The sequence below is a fragment of the Manis javanica genome, chromosome 2, assembly GCF_040802235.1.
Source record: "Manis javanica isolate MJ-LG chromosome 2, MJ_LKY, whole genome shotgun sequence".
NCBI lineage: Eukaryota > Metazoa > Chordata > Mammalia > Pholidota > Manidae > Manis > Manis javanica.
In genome coordinates, this window is record NC_133157.1 from 210,617,413 (window position 1) to 210,636,670 (window position 19,258).

The 19,258-nt window shown below is 41.2% G+C and overlaps 1 protein-coding gene across 10 annotated transcripts in view; it reads left to right on the forward strand.

Moving 5' to 3' along the window:
* LOC140848038 (uncharacterized) overlaps nucleotides 1-19,258 on the forward strand; it is a 117,567-nt gene that overhangs the window by 29,713 nt on the left and 68,596 nt on the right. For 3 of the 10 annotated variants that reach the window (XM_073230118.1, XM_073230117.1, XM_073230116.1), the window contains exons 2-5: nucleotides 7,373-7,455; nucleotides 10,569-10,690; nucleotides 11,249-11,370; nucleotides 16,697-16,758. In XM_073230118.1, coding sequence (XP_073086219.1) covers nucleotides 7,373-7,455; nucleotides 10,569-10,690; nucleotides 11,249-11,370; nucleotides 16,697-16,758 — 389 coding nt within the window. The other 7 variants (XM_073230120.1, XM_073230122.1, XM_073230121.1 and 4 more) reach the window with 7 other exon arrangements.

The window sequence follows — 19,258 nt, forward strand, 5'->3', positions numbered from 1 at the left end:
AGTATTCCCTGAGGTCACATTTTTATCTACATTTTGTGGATGAAGAAATGGAAGCTGAAACAGATTAAGTGACATGCCCAAGGTCGTATTGTTGACAGGCAAGTGGACACCAGTTTGGCCCGGAAAATGTGTTTTTACAAGTCATGGCATTTCTTCTTAAGACCGAAGCATGAAGGTGCTAGTGTAAGACTGTGAGTGCCTAATCTTACCCGCATGAGGTATCCGTCCCGCAGGGCCATCTGATAACCAGAAGGAGCATGTGGCTTGGCAAAGAGACCCTATTGTTACTGTGTTTTGTAACAGGCATCATTAGGGCAGAGGAGGATGGCCTAAGAGGAGGGATGGCTTTGGTCCACTGCCTGGCAAACATTCCTCTCTCCTTACCCTTTTTATAATGCTCAGGCCAAGTCCAGTTAGGCTACCATGGTAGAGTGAAGGATTGCTTCCTAAAGGCAGCAGGTTGCAGGGACACTGGCCAAGTGTGTTCCCAGACTTATCTCTGAGTCTTCCCAGAGGAGAAGCACTGAAATTATATGAGGCATGGTTTCTGAACTTGAACTTGTGACAGTCCTATAGTTTAGTGACTCTTTTAAATACCTTCCTCAGCATAGACTCCCTTTTGAGAAAAGTGGCTGCACATAACCACTTCCTTTAGTGTTTACCAACTTAAATGCCTCTAGGGATCAGGCTTGAAAGTAAATGAGTGAAGCCACTTGACAGTAGGGACATTTAGGGACTATGTTGAACTATAGAGATCAGGGGCCTTTTGAAGGGGTCGGTCGCTGGTTAGTACCGGTTGACTGTGGCTAGCCAGTGCTTCCAGTTTTTCAAGGAAAACTGAAAATCTGGATTTTCTCATGAGATCTCCTCACTTAAAACTGTTAAAAAAAAAAACTGGCAGTACTGTGCCTCTTTGCACCGATTGGAGACGAAATGGCTGGAGTGATGGCAGCCCTCTTTAGCTAATCCCCAGAAATTACCTGGTCCTGGTAAACGACCTCCTGCACAGGGAAATCATATACCAGAAAGTGACTTCAGTTCAATCTGGTCTTTACTGTTGGGGAATTGGAACAGGAGACACAAGGAGAGTTAAGTTGTAATAACCGGAGAAGAAGAAGCAGAGCCTGAGACTCACCAAGAAACATTAAAGGCAGAGAGTTTAAATTGGGTGCTTGCTGCTGAGAAGCTGATCACAAGTCAGACTGGCTGTCATTTGTGCTGTGTACAGTGGCTTGCTGGAGCTAAAGTTGTTTACTGAATGAATGTCACGGTTTTCTTAATGTCCCATTTTATCTTTACAGTAAAACTCATTGACTAAGGTAAACCAAGTATGTCTGGGAATCTCATAATTCCCGAGATGCTGGTCAGTGCAGGAATCTGTGGGCTGATACATGTCATTTGATTATAGTAGACACTCCTTCCTCACACTGATGGACTCTGGGGACCATGTGACCCTGACCCTTCTGCTGACTGGATAAGCAGGGGACACTTATCCCGAGTTGAGCCAACCAGATGCTATACCCTGTGAGTTTGAAATCATATTAGTTCATTCATGATGAAAGCTTGAAGAGGGGATGTATGCTCAGATGCTCAGGACTTGAGGCTCTTGTGAGGTAGGCCTTTCCAGAAAAATTCATCAACACACCTTCCAAGGTCCCTCCAGAGGTGGCTTCTGCTTGGCTTCTAGCCTCAGCCCTCACCAATCTCCCTGGCACTCTCTGCTCCGGGCATTTCGGCCTTCTTTCTATCTACAGGATGCTGTGATCAGCATTGCCTCACAGCTTCTGCATGTGCAATTCTAACTTCCTGGTGATTGGTGAGCTCCTATACAGTCTTTCAGATCTCAGCTCAAATGTCATTTCTCCAGAGAGAGGTATTCTTAAAATTAGATCAGAGCCCTGTCATTTTCCCCTCCCCATTCATTGCACACTCCTGGGCTCAATACAGTTTCTGTTTCTGCGTAACAGCTCACTGTGGCCCTGCATTGTGGCTTTTCTTCCTGCATTCTTACCTCATCACTAAGGTGGTTAAATGCATTGCTCAGGGGTCAGATACTTTGGTTTTAAATTCTGACTCTGCTATTTAGTAGGAATGTGATTTTGAGCATTTCACTTAACCTCTCTTAGTCTGGTCAGCTATGAAATTTATACTTGCCCTCAATTTATACTTGCAAAGACTGATGCTTTTTGGAATGTCAATTTAAATGTCTATATTCTTAGTGTTTCTTTCTGCTATTGAGGTAACATAAAGGAGGGGCTGAGCTCAACATCTCAAGAAAATGATGGTGCATCAGAAGGAGAAAGAGAGTCTTTCCTTGTTTTTGTATTTCAAAAGTCGAGGCATTCCAAGGGAAACTGAGAGGGTGTGTATGAACAGACTACCCCAGATTTTTTGGGGACAATGCAAATAAAGAATGAGATATAAGCAGCCTTACTGAATTTCCTGTAATTCTGTGTGGCAGGAGAATAAAGAATGATCCCGGTTGCTTAGGAAGTTGGCCAGGAGTAAGCCTGTGGTCAAGAATGGAGATGACACATTCCAACTGTGAGTGAATCAATGGCTGAAAACCAGGAGGGAGGACTCAGGAGGGACCCGGCTCAACAGATGGCTGGAGGTCAAATAGCACCAGCACACATGCCAACAGTGCCTTAGCTCCCTATAAACTCCTCCCAAATTACAGGTCACCCCTTAAAAAGGAGAGGGACCCCTCAATTGCCTTAAGATTAAACCTCCAGTAATAAGGGAACTTAAAATAGCAATGAAGTTCAGAAATTAAAGCAAGCATATTTCTCATACATATTAGCTTGAGGACTAACATTCTTAGATGTTTTCTAAAGAAGAATATATAATGAAGTTGTTTCACATCCTTTGATAAGGACCACATCCTCTTCTCTGTAGTTGACAATAGCTGCCTGACCATGTGCAGGTCTCCTCAGTGATGGCAAGGGTGATGGGTGGCTGTACTTTATCAACAATAATGATGAATCTGGTGAGGAAAGCCATTTGGGACCACTTACCTGGGAAAGTGACTGGGTTTGTAGGAGGCACTTAAGAGTTTATGAACTCCTTAGAGATAAGGTATCCTTGGGCCATGAGGCTTTGGGGAGAGAGGCAGGACCTTTAAGTGGATTGAGTTTCATGATACAGAGTCCCGTTCTGTGTTCTGACTAATTTCCTGTAGGATTTGCTTAGCATTTTTATTTTAGGAGAGCATTGTTAGAGATTTGGCACTGTGTGTAAGGGTTGGGGGGCTTAGAGGCAAGGCTGGGTGTCTGTGTTTAAAAATCATGGGATTGATAAAGAGTAGAGAAATTTTGATTATATTTTTGCTGCATTCATAGACTGAGGATGGTGAGATTTCTGCTTGGTAGTGAATCCAGACGAGAGCTGAATCATTTTAAAGATAAACTCATATGACATAGAAAACAAGAAATGGAAAACATATTATATGGGAGATGGCTGTAGGATCTGGGAAAATTTACCCAGAAGAAAGAAAGCTCCAGGTGATACAATTGTGAGCTTTAAGTATTCAAAACCCTGTCACTTGGAAGAGGGATTGCACTCACTCAATAAGGACCCAGGCCAGATCTAGGATCAGTAGGTAGGAGTTATAGAACGACAACTTTTAATTCGCTCCATAGAATAGTTGATTCAAACAGAGTTGTCTAAAGATTGGATGGGCTGAGTTCATGGTCCGATAAGGAATTCAAGCATAGATTGGCAGGAATATTACAGAAACAGGAGGGGCAGTGTAGTAGTTAAGACTCAGAAGTGAAATTGGGTTCCAGTTTTGGCACTTACCAAAATAGGACATATCATAACAAGGTGCTTCATTTTTCTGCTTCAGTTTTGTAATCTTTAAAATGGAGATAATATTGTCTGCTTTACAAGTGCTGGCAAAGATTAAGTTGAAAAATTAACTTTAGTCCTTAGTTGTCTAGAGAAGGGATTTGTGTGTATGTGTGTGTGTGTGTGTGTGTGTGTGTGTGTGTGTGTGTGTGTGTGTGTGTATGTATGTGTGGCATTTCTGACCTGAACTATGGCATCTTCATATCCTGAAGTTCTTTGATTCTAAAGGCTTTGGCAGAGAAAAGTTGAAAGAATGCTCTATTCTTCCGCATTCCTTAGGTACTCTGCAATATTTCAAAATGAGCTTCAGAGTCTTTGATATTGCTCTAGTTGCTTGTGAAATTGTTTTAATGTGGCTTTCTGCAATCAAAAATTCCATTTTTAACAGGTGGGAACTATTTGACGTTTATTCTAGTGCCATCCAAGAAAAACGCCCCTCACTTTGCTGGCGTGAAATGAGGTATGAGGGTTTTTCACTGAGGAGTTGAAAAAGACAGAGAAGGATGAACAATCACAATTTGTTTCCCTTGGCTAATAGCATGATTTGATTGTGTTTACATATCAGACTTGCGTTTGTGGACCTTTGAGCCTCTGTGCACGTTTATCAAATTGCAGACAGCACCACTTCTGCATGGCTGGTGATAGAGCGCTTCCACACAGCTCAGTAGCTCTCCCAGTAGCAGGTGATTATTTCCCAAGATAAAAGCTGGCTACCTGATGCCAAAGCAATTCATCAATTCAATGAAAAAAATTAAAAAGTCAGACATAAACCATTCTCTTGGTGTCGTGTAGGGCTAACAATTGGTTGATTGACTGGGTTTTGGCCCAAGCACAGCCCAAAACAAACCTAAAGTGGCATGTAGTGTTTATGGGAATTTTCATTATAATGCAGTTATTTCTGCTGAACTTTTTTATGGTTTCCAATTTGTTCCCAACTTAACTGGGGGTTGAGGTTAAGTGGTCGTATCATCACTAAGGGTAAAAGGTTTGTTTGCTAACAGGAAAAGTGGTTTTCCTTTCCGGTTTGATGGCACTGTGCAGTTTTCAGTGATAACTTCTCTGGGCAAGGGAGGGTTGGTTTGTAAAGGAAGAAATTCTACCCTTGGAAAATACCAATACACTGCAAAGCAGATGTCTCAAAGTCTAAGAGCAACTGCTGTTTGAATTTTGTTTTTCTTGCCACAAATAAGGTGGAGTAGAATAACCCTCAGCTCTGAAGTCAGAAAGAATTCATTTGTTCATTTATTTGGCATATTATCGAGCTCCTTTTATGTTTGGCTCTGGGGATTCAGCAACAGACAAGCTACCTGCTCTACAGACATGACAATTTAGTAGGACGGTGGAGCCGAGGGACCAGACAATATACATATGCATATTTTCAAACCCCAGCCTCCGCATTTCCTACTTTTTGTGAACTAGGGAAAGTTCCAAACTTACTCAGTGTGCCTCACACACAGCAGGGGCTCAGCAAACGATACTCTTCCCGCTTTCCCTACTCCCTACCCTTCAGGACCCTAGAAAAACAACAAACTGTCTGCTTCTCACTTTTAGCTGACATCTTTCTTAAGGCCAGGAAAATGAAGATTCTTGTCGTACCTATGAACTGTATGTAGATGGACTGAGAATGAGTTGGTTTATTATCTCATGTTCCTGTGAGCGTCTGTCTTCTAAGTCCTACAGCTAATCAATCTTTTTTTTCTCTCCATTTTGCCTTGCCAAAGAGAATACTTACACATGAACTATTTTCAACCCATAAATGTTATTTTTTAAGGGCTCTGCTGCAAAGAGCTTGCCTTGACTGCAGATTTATTCTACTTTTTACTGAGTTTCTACCGATTAAGGTGTTTTCAAAAAGCAATGAAGGGAAGTGGTTCTTACAATCACAGTCTGAGAGGTCAAGGTTGTTTCGGGCCCATTGGGATGGCTGTGCAGTTGTCTGGTTAGAGACTGGGACTTGGAAGAAGAGATGGTGAATTTGTTAATAGGGTAATCAGTATTAATTAAGAATTATAATTTTATGTGCAAACACAATTTATAATGGATAAAAAAAAGTAGTCTATAATGATGTTTCTCAAATAAAATATGTAGAGTTCCAAACAGTTGAATTGAAACAAATATTTGTATTATATAAGCCCATTGGGAGATTGAGGAAATGATATGATATAAATTGAATATCCCATTCACTCTCTCCCACTCACCTTCCATTGTGCCAGGTACTTAAGTGTAGATTTCATGTGAAATACCAAAATCTTCCCCATGGAAAACTGAGTAAATCTATCTTGTATGGCAGAACAAATATTTTAAAATATTAAGAAGTCTCCCACTCTCCCCAAAAGATGCTTACATTGCTCAGATAGCTCTTTACTTGTGCTAATTGTGCAAAGTGTCCAAAGGAAATCTGGAAAAGCCTGGAAGAGACAAGGGGAATTTTCACCAGAAAGGCAGAGAGTTATTGTCAGGATGGGGGAAAAACCCAGAAAGAATGAAGGAACTAGAAGTTCTCTTGGGAGAAATCTCGAGAGCTTGGAGGTGGATTGGAAAAAGATTTTGTGGGTAGCTGCCATATATGAGATGCATAGACATAAAGGATGATGAAGGAAAGAAAGAGGCTGTTAAGAAGTTTGACTCTGCATTATAAATGTAATTTACTCGTGACCTTCTTTAGGAGGATATAGTAAGGGTGTAAATTACATTCCAATTATTGTGGCTGCTCTGTCGGTTTTTGTGTTCTGTTTTGTTTGCATGCAATACACTGAAGAATTAGAACCACAGAATGGCTTTATGAAGTTTAACTTTGAATATAGCCCTTAAGCCATTCTGACATTTTTGTGCCTGAAACTCTCTGTTTCTCCTTTAAGACATTTCTTCAGTGTTGGGAAAAAATAGCTGAAAATCCCAGGGTATGAAGTTAGACAGATCTGGGTTTGAATCTTAACTCCTAGAGCAAGTCATATCTCCTCTACGGCTTCAGTTTCCTCATCTATAGGATGGGTTAAGAGTGCTTACACTGTAGGGCTGTTGTAATCACTGGGATAAAGGGGCTGAGTCCATTTAGGAAACAGCTCATCAAATTAGGAAACTTTGAGGGAAGTATAATAGCAGGAATATTTTTTAAAATATATAGACAGGGTGTAAGAAAACCACAAAAGACAATGCAATACTCAGGCTACCCCCTTCAGGCCTGAAGGTCTGAACAGGGGTGTTTCCTGGATGTGGAGACAGAGAAGGCTTGTCGAGAGAGCTGCCAGAGAAATGCGGAGACCCCGTGTGGAGAGGTGCCCCGCAACCTAGGTGGGGCTGGGAAATGAAGAGTGCAGCTTCCCTCCCTCTCTCCTTTTATCCTTCCGATTCCTTCAGGAGACTTTATTGGCCAAACCCACCTTGAAGTCTTTTGGTGGGAGTCCATTAAGGTCACAGGAGGTGAGCTGTGGAGAAGAGCGGAGAGGGATGGAGAGTGGCTCTGGGGGCAAACCGAACATGTCCATCATGCTCAGTGGTTTCTTTCTTTCTTCTTTCCCAATAGCGTGGACAAGAGGGTATCTTTCCCATGGAAGAATAAATGTGCTGTAGAGGTGTTGCTAGTCTCTGAAAGATGGTACCTTACAGGTGAGTTGTGCAGATCGTGACACAACACAGACAAAGCTCTGGGGTTGAAAACGAACAGGTATCAGTCTTTGAAAGGACAGCAGGAGAAGCACAGCTGGTCTAGGGGCTGACTCTCTCCATGAGAGTGAGTGACACAGAGAGCTCACTATGTTGGTCAGAGATAAACAGGAGCTCTTGTTTCAACAGTGGCTTTTCAAGTCTGCCTGTTGGCACAGTGCTCACTCTGGCTGAGGGTGTCATATAAACAGGGCACATGCCCAAGCATGTAGGCAAGTCACTACATTTTCAGCCAGTAGCCCATGACCCACAGCTAGCTGACAAAGATGATGGCAGAGCATCCTTTCAGACAACACACTGTGGACCACTTGTATGTTTTCAAACTACGTAAGGGAGCTGAAGACCACCTCTGGAAAAGAATTCTTTGTCATCGCTAGTGGTGCAGATTTTTGATTCATTCCACTTGTAAAGCCTCTGAACTTCGGATAAAAACCTTTTCTAAAAAAAAAAATTCTGCTTTACCTCTCATAGTGGGCTGAATGGTGACTTCTCAATAGCTATATCCATGTTCTAATCCCCAGAACCTGTGAATGTGACCTTATTTGGAAAAAAAGTCTTTGCAGATATAATTAAATTAAGGATATTGAGGTAAGGAGATTATGTTGGATTATCTGGGTAGACCCACAGTCCAAAGCCATGTGTCCTTATTGGAGACATATAGGCGACAGGCACAATGAGATGTCTATGTGAAAAGGGGGGGAAGATTGGTGTACTGTGCCCACAAGCCAAGGAAGCCAGCTACCACTGGGGGCTGGAAGAGGCATTGAATGAATTCTCCCTCAGAGCCTTTGCAGGGGGTATGACCCTGGCCGTAGACCTCTGGGCTCCAGAATTATGAAAGAATAAATTTCCATTGTTGTAAGCCAACAAGTTTTCGGTATTTTTTCAGCGGCCCTGGAACCTAATATACCTCCTGTGAAACCATCTGTTTTGATGCCTTGACAACAAAGTATACTGAGTTCTATCAGCCTAAAGAATTGTAGAAATGGTGCAGAATATGAACATCTTAGAATATATTTTTTTGAAGTTTATGAGAAGTCATCTCAAATCCTGGAAGGCTGTGCTATCTAATTTACACTTTAAGCACTTGCAAGGAAGCATCATTAATTTGAAAGAGAGGAGAAGGGATATAATGGGAGGAAGCAATCATGTGTCTTAGATTCTAGTACTGGCTTTACTCCTCACTCGCTATTTGACCTTGGAAAATTCATTCAAGCACTCCAAGCCTAGATTTTCCTGTCTCTAAAATACTTGTCCCACTTAATTTGTAGGGTTAGCAAAAAGATTAAATTATACAAGGTGCTTTGAAATAGTAGAGTGCTTTCTTTTCTTTTTTTCAGGTGTAAGTAAATTTTAAACTATTAAACTACAAAATTTTATACATTTCATTATTCATAATTAACTGTTGAGTTATATTAGATCCTACTACCTCAGCATTGGCAATGATTTGGAAAAGGGATACGTGGGGGGCAGGAAATCGGGGTTTAGTCCTGGCTCTGTCATGAAGTAACCCTGGACAAGGTATTGAAACTCTTAGGGGTACAGTTTTCATATGTTAAAACAAGGAGTTGGATTGGTGTTGCTCCCATATCTCTAATTCTATAACATTTTAAGAAAATTATGAATAGCAGGATGGTTCTCTCACTTAGTGAGCTTATTCCTTCTTATGGGTTAAATTTGCACTAAATCCTGTCAACCCTGAACTTGTCCGCCGAGCTCCAGATCGATATAACCAAGCATTTGGATGTCAGACAGCAGATCAGCTGAGATTGCCAAATCTCAGTAAAGGAAAGGCAAAACAAGATTTACTTAGAGTAAGAAAAAAAAGAAGAAAAAGTAAGAGAATTTATTGGCTCACTCAACTGAAAAGTCTATGAATAGAGTTAGTTTTAACTACAGGTAGATTTATGGCTCAAATAATGTCACCTAGATTTACTTTCTTTCCATCTCTCAGGTCTGTTTTGCATGGGGTTGGCTCTAGTCTGGGACTTTACATGGCGCAATACTGCTGTTGCATCACCTCCTAATTACGTGTATCAGGGGAAAGGGAAAACTTTTTCCCAGGATGTAGAGCAAGAATTTCATTGCATCTCCATGGGCCTGGCTGAAAGTCCACTTCTGAGCCCATCACCGTAACCAGAAGAAATTCATTGTCTGGGTCATGTGACTTCTTTCTGAGCCACGGATATGGCCCTGCTGTGCTGGACCCAGTCAATTACAACATTTCAATAGTTTTCTGTACTGGTTATTAAACTGTGGGTAGCATTAAATTGGAAAAGTGGGAGTATTCACATAAAAAATTAGGGATTTATTTATTTATTTTGGAAAGCTGGTTTGCCAGCCCTGGTCACCGCCACTGGGGATAGCCCTGTTTAAACAGTGGGTGAGGGAGGGATCCCCCTCAAAAGAGAGGCTGTTATCAAAACAAGGAAAGAATAAATAGCAACAACAATCTAAAAAACAACTATTCACTAAACCTGGAAATTCAAACTCAAAATTTTCAATGTTGAACTTACTCTTGTTCTTCAATTTCATTTGTCTTGTGGATTTTCTATCCCGATTGGTAGCCATCATGCCAGTCAGACACTCATTTAAAATGTGACATTTAACTTCAAGATGCTTTTCTTTCTCTCATAACATGATTTTGCCTCCATACTCTTTTTCCAGTCCATCTCTTCCTGTGTTGTCACTGCCCATTACCCTGACTCAGACTTGTCTGATCTCCCCTGGACTATTTCAGGATTCTCCTAATTCGTCTGCCTGCCTTGAGTCTTTATTTCTCAAATCTATCCAGCATATTGCCACAAGGGTGACCCACCTTCAGTACATCTGACCAGGTTGTTACTTCTATCCTAGATCACTTTTCATTGCATGATGGGTAAGGTCTAATGTGCTAGCTTTAATACATGTTCACACATTCTTCACTGTATCTTCCTTTAAGAGGTGGACCTTAATTCTTTCCCCTTGAGGGTGGGCTTGATGAGTAGATTATAACGGAAGTGATGGTGTGTGACTTCCATGAGCAGGTCGTGAAAGGTATTTCGACTTCCTTCTAGCTCTGCCTCTCAGACGGCCCACCCTGGAGGAAGCCGGTTGTCATTCTGTGAGAACATTCACGCAGCATGAAGGAGGGGTCCACACAGCAAACAACCGAGCCCTCCTGCCAACGACCATCTTGGTAGCAGATTCTCCAGCCCCAGTGAAGAGTTTAAGTGATTACAGTCCAGGCTGATGTGTTGATGGCAACCTCAGGAGAGACTCTAAACCAGAATAACCCGTCCAAGTCACTCCCAAATTCCTAACCCATTGAATCTGTGAGAAAGCAACTGATTGTTATGCTAAGCTGCCAAATTCTAAGTGTAGCAATAGATATTTGGTCTCAGCCTAACACTTTCTCCCCCATTGTTGAATTTGCCACTTTTAAAAACGCATATGGGTCTGTCTGCCCTCTGTCTGAGCCTCCTGAGGGTAGGTACTGTAATTCACCAGTACACTGATATATCCCTGTGTAGTAATTATAAATCACAAAGATGGCTGCAACCATAGCTCCTATTCCAAGCACTTTTCTAGAGTCTTGCCACTTCCCCATTTAACAGGTCAACTCTGTGTCTCCTCCCTTTGAAACTGGAGAGAACTTTGTGATTGTCTCAAACAATAAAGTAGAGCTGAAAAGATGCTATTTTGCTTCCTGAGATAAATCATAGAAAATGCCATGCACTGCTGCTTCTCTCTTTAGACTCCTGCTCTTGGAATCCAGCGACTGTGCTGTGAGGAAACCAGTCTGTATAAATATCCACATGGGCCCCAGCTCACAGCCAGAGTGGAGGTCTTAGACAGCAGCCAACGCCAACTAGCCATGTGAGTGAACCGTCCTGGAAATGGATCTTCCAGCCTCTAACTGAGTCTCCCACACCAATGCCGCATGGATCAGCGATGAACTGGCCCTGCTATGCCCTGCTCAAATGGCATATTTGTGATGAATGGAATGATTATGATTAGTTTAAGCCACTAGGTTTTTGGGGTAATCTGTTATGCAGCAATGCATAACTGGAAGGTAGCATAAGATATCAGTGCAAAGCATAAGGAATTTGCAGTCTGAATTGATATGAATTGATCTGGGTCCCACCTCTACTACACGTGAAGTGAATGACTTGAGTAAATCCATTTGATTCTGTGGGTTCAACTTCAAACGTGGGTAACACCTATATTACAGGTTTGTTGGGTTAATTAAATGAAATACTGGGGGAGAAAGATATACTTTAAGAAGGATAAGGAGAAGATCTAGCTTTAAATTCATGAGGGTTAATCCTTACTAATTAATTATATCTAATATTTATGGATCACATGCCAGGTGCCAGACACATTCTAGATGTTTTACTCTTCCAACAACTTTGTGATTTAGTTACTTTTAAAATCCTTCTTTACAGTGAGTAAATTGAGCCCCCAATAGCTTAAGAATATACTCAAAGTCATAATGGAATACTTAACTTATACAGAATTATTTTTCTATGTCCACATGTCTCCCCAGGGCTGTTGGAGAGCAAGGAGTGTGTGTTTTGCTCACAACAGGCTTCCCCATCCCTGGCTCATAGCAGAAAATAAGTTCGTATCTGCTGAGTGAGTGAACCTTCAGGCATTGACTCACATGTCAAAGTTTGTGTGTGTGTCTTGAAAAGACACAGATGGGAGTTATGGCGTACTGGCTTTATCAGAGCAGGTCCACACAGCTGAGTGTGGAGTGTCCTGTGCCAGGACAGCTGGGAAGCATTAAGATCACATCCTTACATGATCAACCAGCCACTGTGACTCAGTCTGTAGTATGGTGATACTGTGGCTAATTTGCATGAGCTGTTTGGTTTCAGAAGCTTAGCAATGGCACAATAAAACCTTTATTAACAAGGCTACTCAGGGAATGGTGTATTCCAACTACTGAGAAGAACTAGAAAGCTCTTTTGTTTAAACCCTTTTGGAAAATATCTATAAAATGTAGTGGCCATCCATTCTGCCTTGCTAAGGACCATGCAAGTGGGTATGATTTGTGCCTTGAAATTGAAATAGCTGATCTGCAGTATCTTACCGTGGACTTTATGCTAAGCATGACAATTTGGGGGAGGGCACGTAGGAGGAGACTGGGCTGAAAGTCTTCAGAGATGAGCCTCTCCTTTCAGATGCTCATTATAACACTAACATAATGATGCAGACTTATTTTCCCTTAGAATTGGCAATTTTCTCTTTTAAAGAAATAGAATGATGGAGAAAAGGGAAATTCATGAAAATTCTGGTAAAAATCCTAGGTTTTTTTCAATCTCAACTTAATTTCTTCTTTAAAAAGGCTGTAATATTTTACTTAGAACTGTGCTTGCCATGCTTGGTGTAGTAAGTGTAGCTTTTCACTGGTCTGCAGAGAAGAAAGGAGGAAGAAAGGGGGCTAATCACTCATGGGGGAGGGGTCCAGGATGGGTTGTTCTGTATCTTCAGAGGGAGTCCTTAGTGGATTTACGAGAGAGGCAAAATGCACTGTGACAGAAGGGGACATGATGTGATTTTAGTAGGCACTGAGAAGGTCCTTCTGCCAAAAATAGACCCACCTGCTTGTAGATGTCTGGCATTCCTTGGACTGGGGACAATGCCAGAAAGCCAGCTGTTCCCTCAGATACTCTTCCCACAGGCTGCCTGAGACCCGAAATTCCAGCCTTGAACTGAAGGCTAAATTTTCCTCCATAATCTATCCCAAAGCACGTGATTCCCTCTCCCTCCCCCCGCTCTAAAATAGAGGTATTAACAGATATTTACACCATGGTATGAATTCTGTAGACTTGTGCAAAGAACAGAAATTATGTAAGTAGGAGAATCCTTATTCCCCTCCACCCCACTTAACTCTGTGACTTTGGTCAAGTCCTATCTGCTTATGCAGCAGTTTCTTCTAGAAAATAAGAACAGCCAAACCAAATGGGCTTTTGGGAGTGCTAAATAAGACAAATGTAGAACACCAATTAGCGGACGGCTAGAAACAGTCCAAACGCTCATCAAAGGGAGACTTGTTAAATAAGCTTTGGAATATCCACACAGGAGCATACTCCGCAGATGTGGAGAGGAGTAAGGGGAATCTATGCACTGATAGAAAGTGAAGTAACAAACAGTGTTTAAAATATGCTACAATTAAGAAAGGAGGAGAATTAGTAAGTACACATTTATAATTTCAGTAGCAGGATAAACTAAAAATTAATTAAAAATGGGAAGGAAGGAACAGGAAATAGGGGATATGAAGAGGAGATAGACTTTTCTATAAACCTTATTTTATTTTTGACTTTGGCGTCATGTAAATGTTTTACATAATTAAAAACAAAGCTAAATCAAAGAAAAACACTAAGCCAAAACAAATCCTAAAAGTTTTAAACAAAAATTTAAAAAAATTTTAAACAGAAATGAACCTAATTTTATATCAATTCTGTGGCAAAACCACCTCAAGAATGATTTTGAATGATTTCCAGTGATTTTTAAAGCACATATTTGGATGTGTATCCTTAGGGAGATACAGTCTGAGGATAAAAGGAAGTACTAAGACATCTTAGACTGAATTCTTTTAGCTAGTTGTTAGTCGTGATATTTACAGTATTTTTTGAATACTATTATATACAGTAGGGTAAAGCAGCTAAGTAAGTTATCCTCAGGAGATAAGATTTTCAGAGTAAGAAAAAGATAAGTTTAAAATAAAATAAATGAAGTAATGATTCTATAGTCTTTGATTTGAATGAGAAATATCCGTATGAGTTTATGATTTTACTCTTTTTAAAAGCTACACATTTCCTACTTCTGTCCTCTGAAAAGGCTTAGAAGCACGACTAACTCAGTTTTAATGATCACTGTGGGCATCCAGATTATAATATCTAAGGACCATCTTAAAGGAACAGGGGCTCCTTGGGGAAATGGCCAATTCTAGATCTGGGACAGGAAGTGTTTGAGATAAGCCGGGTCCCCAAACAAGATTACAGGAGCCAACCTGAAAGCACTCCCACTGGCCAAATTCGGAAAGAATATAGAAGCAAATAATGACTACAATATATTGAAACACATCAAATACACAAAATCCGCAAGTTCAGTTGGAGGTGCATGGGCACATGTTCACTATTCTGAAAATAGATACATAAAAGGGAAAATATCAGGCATTTATCCTGCTTTATCTGTTTGTTTCAGGTAATCAAACAACTGTTGAGGGAAAATTCCCTATTGAAGAATTCTGATATATGTAGGAGGAATAGGTATGATTTAAAAAAACCCTCCATTCTTAGTGGTAATCGTTTTGCAATATATAAAGGTACCAAATCAACATGTTGTGCACCTTAAACTTACACAATGTTGTGTGTCAATTATATCTCAGTGAAGCCGGGGGGCAGAAAAAACAACAAGTCCCTTCTGCTAACACTGATGAAATAATAGTCGTAAACAACAGTCATCCTTCTCTGCCAACACCTATTAAGTGAAGACTGATGAGAAACTTTATAGTGGAACTAGCCTCATAATACTCAAACAAAATGAACAATGGGAAGTTTAAATACCACAAGAAACAGGGCAATTGGACAAAAACGGTTTTCTCCCTTGGAAACAGGGACAGGAGCCTCCAGGTCACAGTGGGTGGAGGTAGGGAGTAGTTGCAGATTTGTGGTCTGAGTTTGGCAGTGGGTAGGACCCACATTTCTTCACCTCCCACTCTCCCGATCCTTTCCATCAGCAGAACAGGATGGGGAACCACCTACAGGACGGCAAGGACAGGGTTGAATGCAAAGCTCTCAGCCGGAGTCTCTTCGACTTCATCTTGGACATGTTATTTAATCTCTCTCAGCCTCAGTTTTCTCCTCTATCTACCGAAGATGATAACTAGAGTCCTTGGGTGTACAAGGTGAGATGATGTGATTCAAGCGCTTGGCCGTGATATGCACCGTGAGCTCACCCCAGGGCCAGAAACAACTTGTGGATCTCTTTTTCCTTCAAAGGGAAAAGGAGTCAAGGGTTGTGTCGTTGCTTGTACACAGGCTTCTTTCTTTCTTTTTGCGTGCTCGTTTTCTCTCAGAGGGACAATTGTGATTAGTCATTAGAGCAGAGTGTTGGCTAAGGAATTCAGTCCACCTCAGCAGAAGTGGAGCAGCAGGTACCAATTATGCTGTCTCAGATAAGTCCCTTTTTTTTTCTTCTCCCAAGGGCTTTATTTTATGTAGTTTTACTTCTGAAAATGCGTCTCTCCTCCTTATTGTGACATTGTCCTTGGCTCCCCACAAGGGGAGTGAACTTAAGTCCTGCCCAGTGAAGTGGTTTATGTCCAAGTTTGACGTAGGTAAAATGCTTTCAGTAAATGAAAAGATGATGTACCTAAAACCATTACTTGCCGTATCTTAAATTGGATCTGTTGCAAAACCATATTTGATACAGTATTTTTTAAATACCTCCACTATCATTCGCGTCATCCAAGAGCCTGTGATACAGCGAGGGAAGAACATTTTTATCACCTTCCGTTCTTCACGGGCTGTTGGTCGATTGTTCTCGGGAATCGTCACACATTGAATGCCCAGAAGCGTTTTCTCCCAAGCAGGCTACCAGTTGGGGAACAGTGGAGGAAAATGAAATTGAAGCGTATTGAAAGATTATTTCTGTATACTTCTCACCTTCCGCCATCCAAACTGCTTTACTTTTACAAGTGTGGCTCCGTTCTTGCCTTAAAATAATAAATAATCCTAGCTTGGACGACACAGTCATTTGACACTGCTGCCACCTAGTGGAATCTTTTAGTAACAGGACGAAGTGACAATCCAGGGTGTTTCTCTGTTCCCTGGAACAGTGCTGGACTGGACTTCAAGAGGAGGAGGTAACTGACTACATGGTATGATTTCAAGGGTGATAGGAAAGCCGGGTGCTCCCTCTAACACATTTGTAACCATTAGTGCCTGGAAGATCAGCATTGGGCTTTTATTTCTTAGCTCTGCATTTTGAGCCTATCATCTTCGGGAAGGATACAGGGCCCTCATACTTCCTGGAGACAGCTAAGTTACTTCAGCGGCAGGCACGGGGCAGGATCAGTACACACCCATTCCTGGAGAAACAACCTCAGCAGCCCCGCGTGTCACCAATGCACATTTCCTTTCTCTCTACTGCTTTGCTGCAAACATCTAATTTCCTCTTTTATTACTTCCAGGCATTCTTGGAACTCTTGGTCAGGCAGCACGTACACCTTACTGACTACAGAGGGACAACATGGTAAGTTAGGGGGCGAGGGGCTGAGTTAGAGTTTCTCTGTGTGTGTGTGTGTGTGTTTATTACTTGCTAATGACCACAAATACTGGACTGAATCTATGGCTGAACAAATTGGTTTGAATAGAATATGTTTTACCTGAAACAGATTCCAAACTGGTTGTGTTGTTAAGAGACAACACTGTCACCCATTCAAATTAGCTGACACTTCTTTGAACTTTGAAAGATATTCTTCTGCAAAAAGTTTAGCTGGAAGCCATGGATCATGTGTCTACCACCCAGGGAGTTAGGTCCTTGGTACCTTTCCTGGTATTATCAAGACTAGTTCTAGATCTCAGCCCTCGACACATAGCCTTGGGTTAGTAAGAAAGGGGAATAGCTGGATAGTTCCCAAATAAGAAAGGTGGAGTGTAAAGAAAAAGCTAATAAAAAATGGAAATTAGAGAAATAGTAGAATTGTTCTATCAGCTGAGTCAAACACATGATTTAGTTTTCCTTTCTGGAAACAACTTCAAATAATTGAATTTAATACATTTGTTCTTTTGCCTGACATTTTAATAATTATAGCAAATACCTACTAAATCGATATGTTACTGGGTACTATTCTAGGAACTTTAGCTATTTTTTAAAGTATCAGCAAGGATATATTCAAGTTTACTCTGAGAAATTGTTGGCTAACATGGTATATTCTTTTGGGAATCCGTAGAATGGTTTCTAACTCCAAAGTGTGGCATCCGTTTCCTTCACTCTTACCCAGCTGCTAAGTAATTAGATCCTGGGTTTAGTATTTGGGTCATTCTTCCATTCCATGGCATGTGCATTTGCTGAAGACAGTGGTATCACAAGGAGAGTCATTACTTTTAATTTAAAGGATACTTGAGAAACAGGAGTGTTACCTGCAACAGGTAAGACACCAGTGGCTGGCCGGTGGTCTCAGAGCCTCCTTGGCAGGCCCTCCTCCGAAGCTGCTGCACAGCTAATCCAGAGCTGCCATCCAAACTCTGGCCAGCGGCAAAGCTCTTAGCTGTGGGTGCCCTGCTGGTGAGCGGACATATGCATTATGCACTTCTTTGAGCAGGTCAGTTATAGAATTAGGACTTGCCACCTAAAATGACCTTTGCCTTCTTTTGCTCATCGGGCAGGGAAAGGCCTATAGTCATTTCTCTAAAAACATCACCAGTACAGAGGAGGTGAGTAAGCAGCATTTAGTGGGACTTCAGCAGTATCAGAAGTTTGGGATTAGCTACTGATATTGCAGTCTTCGCAAGAGAGAGCTAAGGTTGCAGATGTTGATTAAAGGGTTTAAAAAGAATAAGGCATTTATGTTCCTTGACACTCCTGTTAAGATACTTGCTCACTACATTTAAGGCTGAGAGCTAGGGACATTATCTTGTTATAGGGGGAAAGCACAGGGTAGATGCCCATTCTTGGAATTTAGAAGAGCAAAGTCCGTGATTCTGAGTTTGTGTATATATGAGTGTGGTAGGGTTTGTAAAAAGACCTTGCAGTATACTCCTTCTCACTTCATCAATACTCATCTCTGGGAATCCAGAGTATCAAATGTGTTCTAAGAAATTCTAAGTGTGATGGAGGAAGAAAGTTTTCTCTATTGTCCAATATATTTTCACCCAAGAAGAGAAGAACCTGTGTGGATTAGTCAATGACAGTTTTACTAAGCTACCATTTATGCCAACTCCTGTGTGATAGGGACTTTGTGTACATCATCTCTAATCCTCAGAACAATTTTCATTTCATTTTAGCATGCAGACACTAAAACTCAGGTTAAATATATTGGCCAAGAACACACAACACAGCCTGTAAGTTGAAGAGCTGTTACTTATCTCAAGCATGTTTATTCTGCTAGGGGATCATGTCAGTGTCATTTGGTGTCATTAATTGCAGGAAATCCAATTACTCCCCCTCTGCCCCTAAATCTAACCCAAACAGATAGTCTTTAAATGAAACCTTCTAGAAACTCACCTGTTCTCCCTCAGAGTAGTGCTGATGTTGGGGTAGAGCAGATATTCTCTTTAGACGATATTCTCTGCCTTTGTGGGGATCTTGAACAGATAGCAGTATCATTAATCATTTAAGTGGTTCTCATGTGTAAAAATGTCAATGGACTACGTTCTTCAAAGGACAAGTGAGAAGGGCTGTCTCTGGCAGTATGTGTTGTGAATAATCCTAAATTAGTGTGAAACTACCTACTCTCAGGAATCCATGACAGTGGACAGAAGTAATGGGGCATTTAATTTTTAAAAAGTAGACAATATTCAGATCTTTGATAATTGCTTTTGGATTATATTAATGATTTGGACAGGGGAAATTTCCATTTCCTAATTATTTTCTTTAGCTTGTATAAAAACGATTTTGCATCCCCCTGGTTCTCCTAGGAGAAAAAAAGCAGTAAGTGGCCTGTGCTGGTTAGCAAGAAAAAAATGCCCAAGGTTAAAATCCTGGGATGTATATACAAATATAAATCATAGCCAACCTGTTCTATCTCACA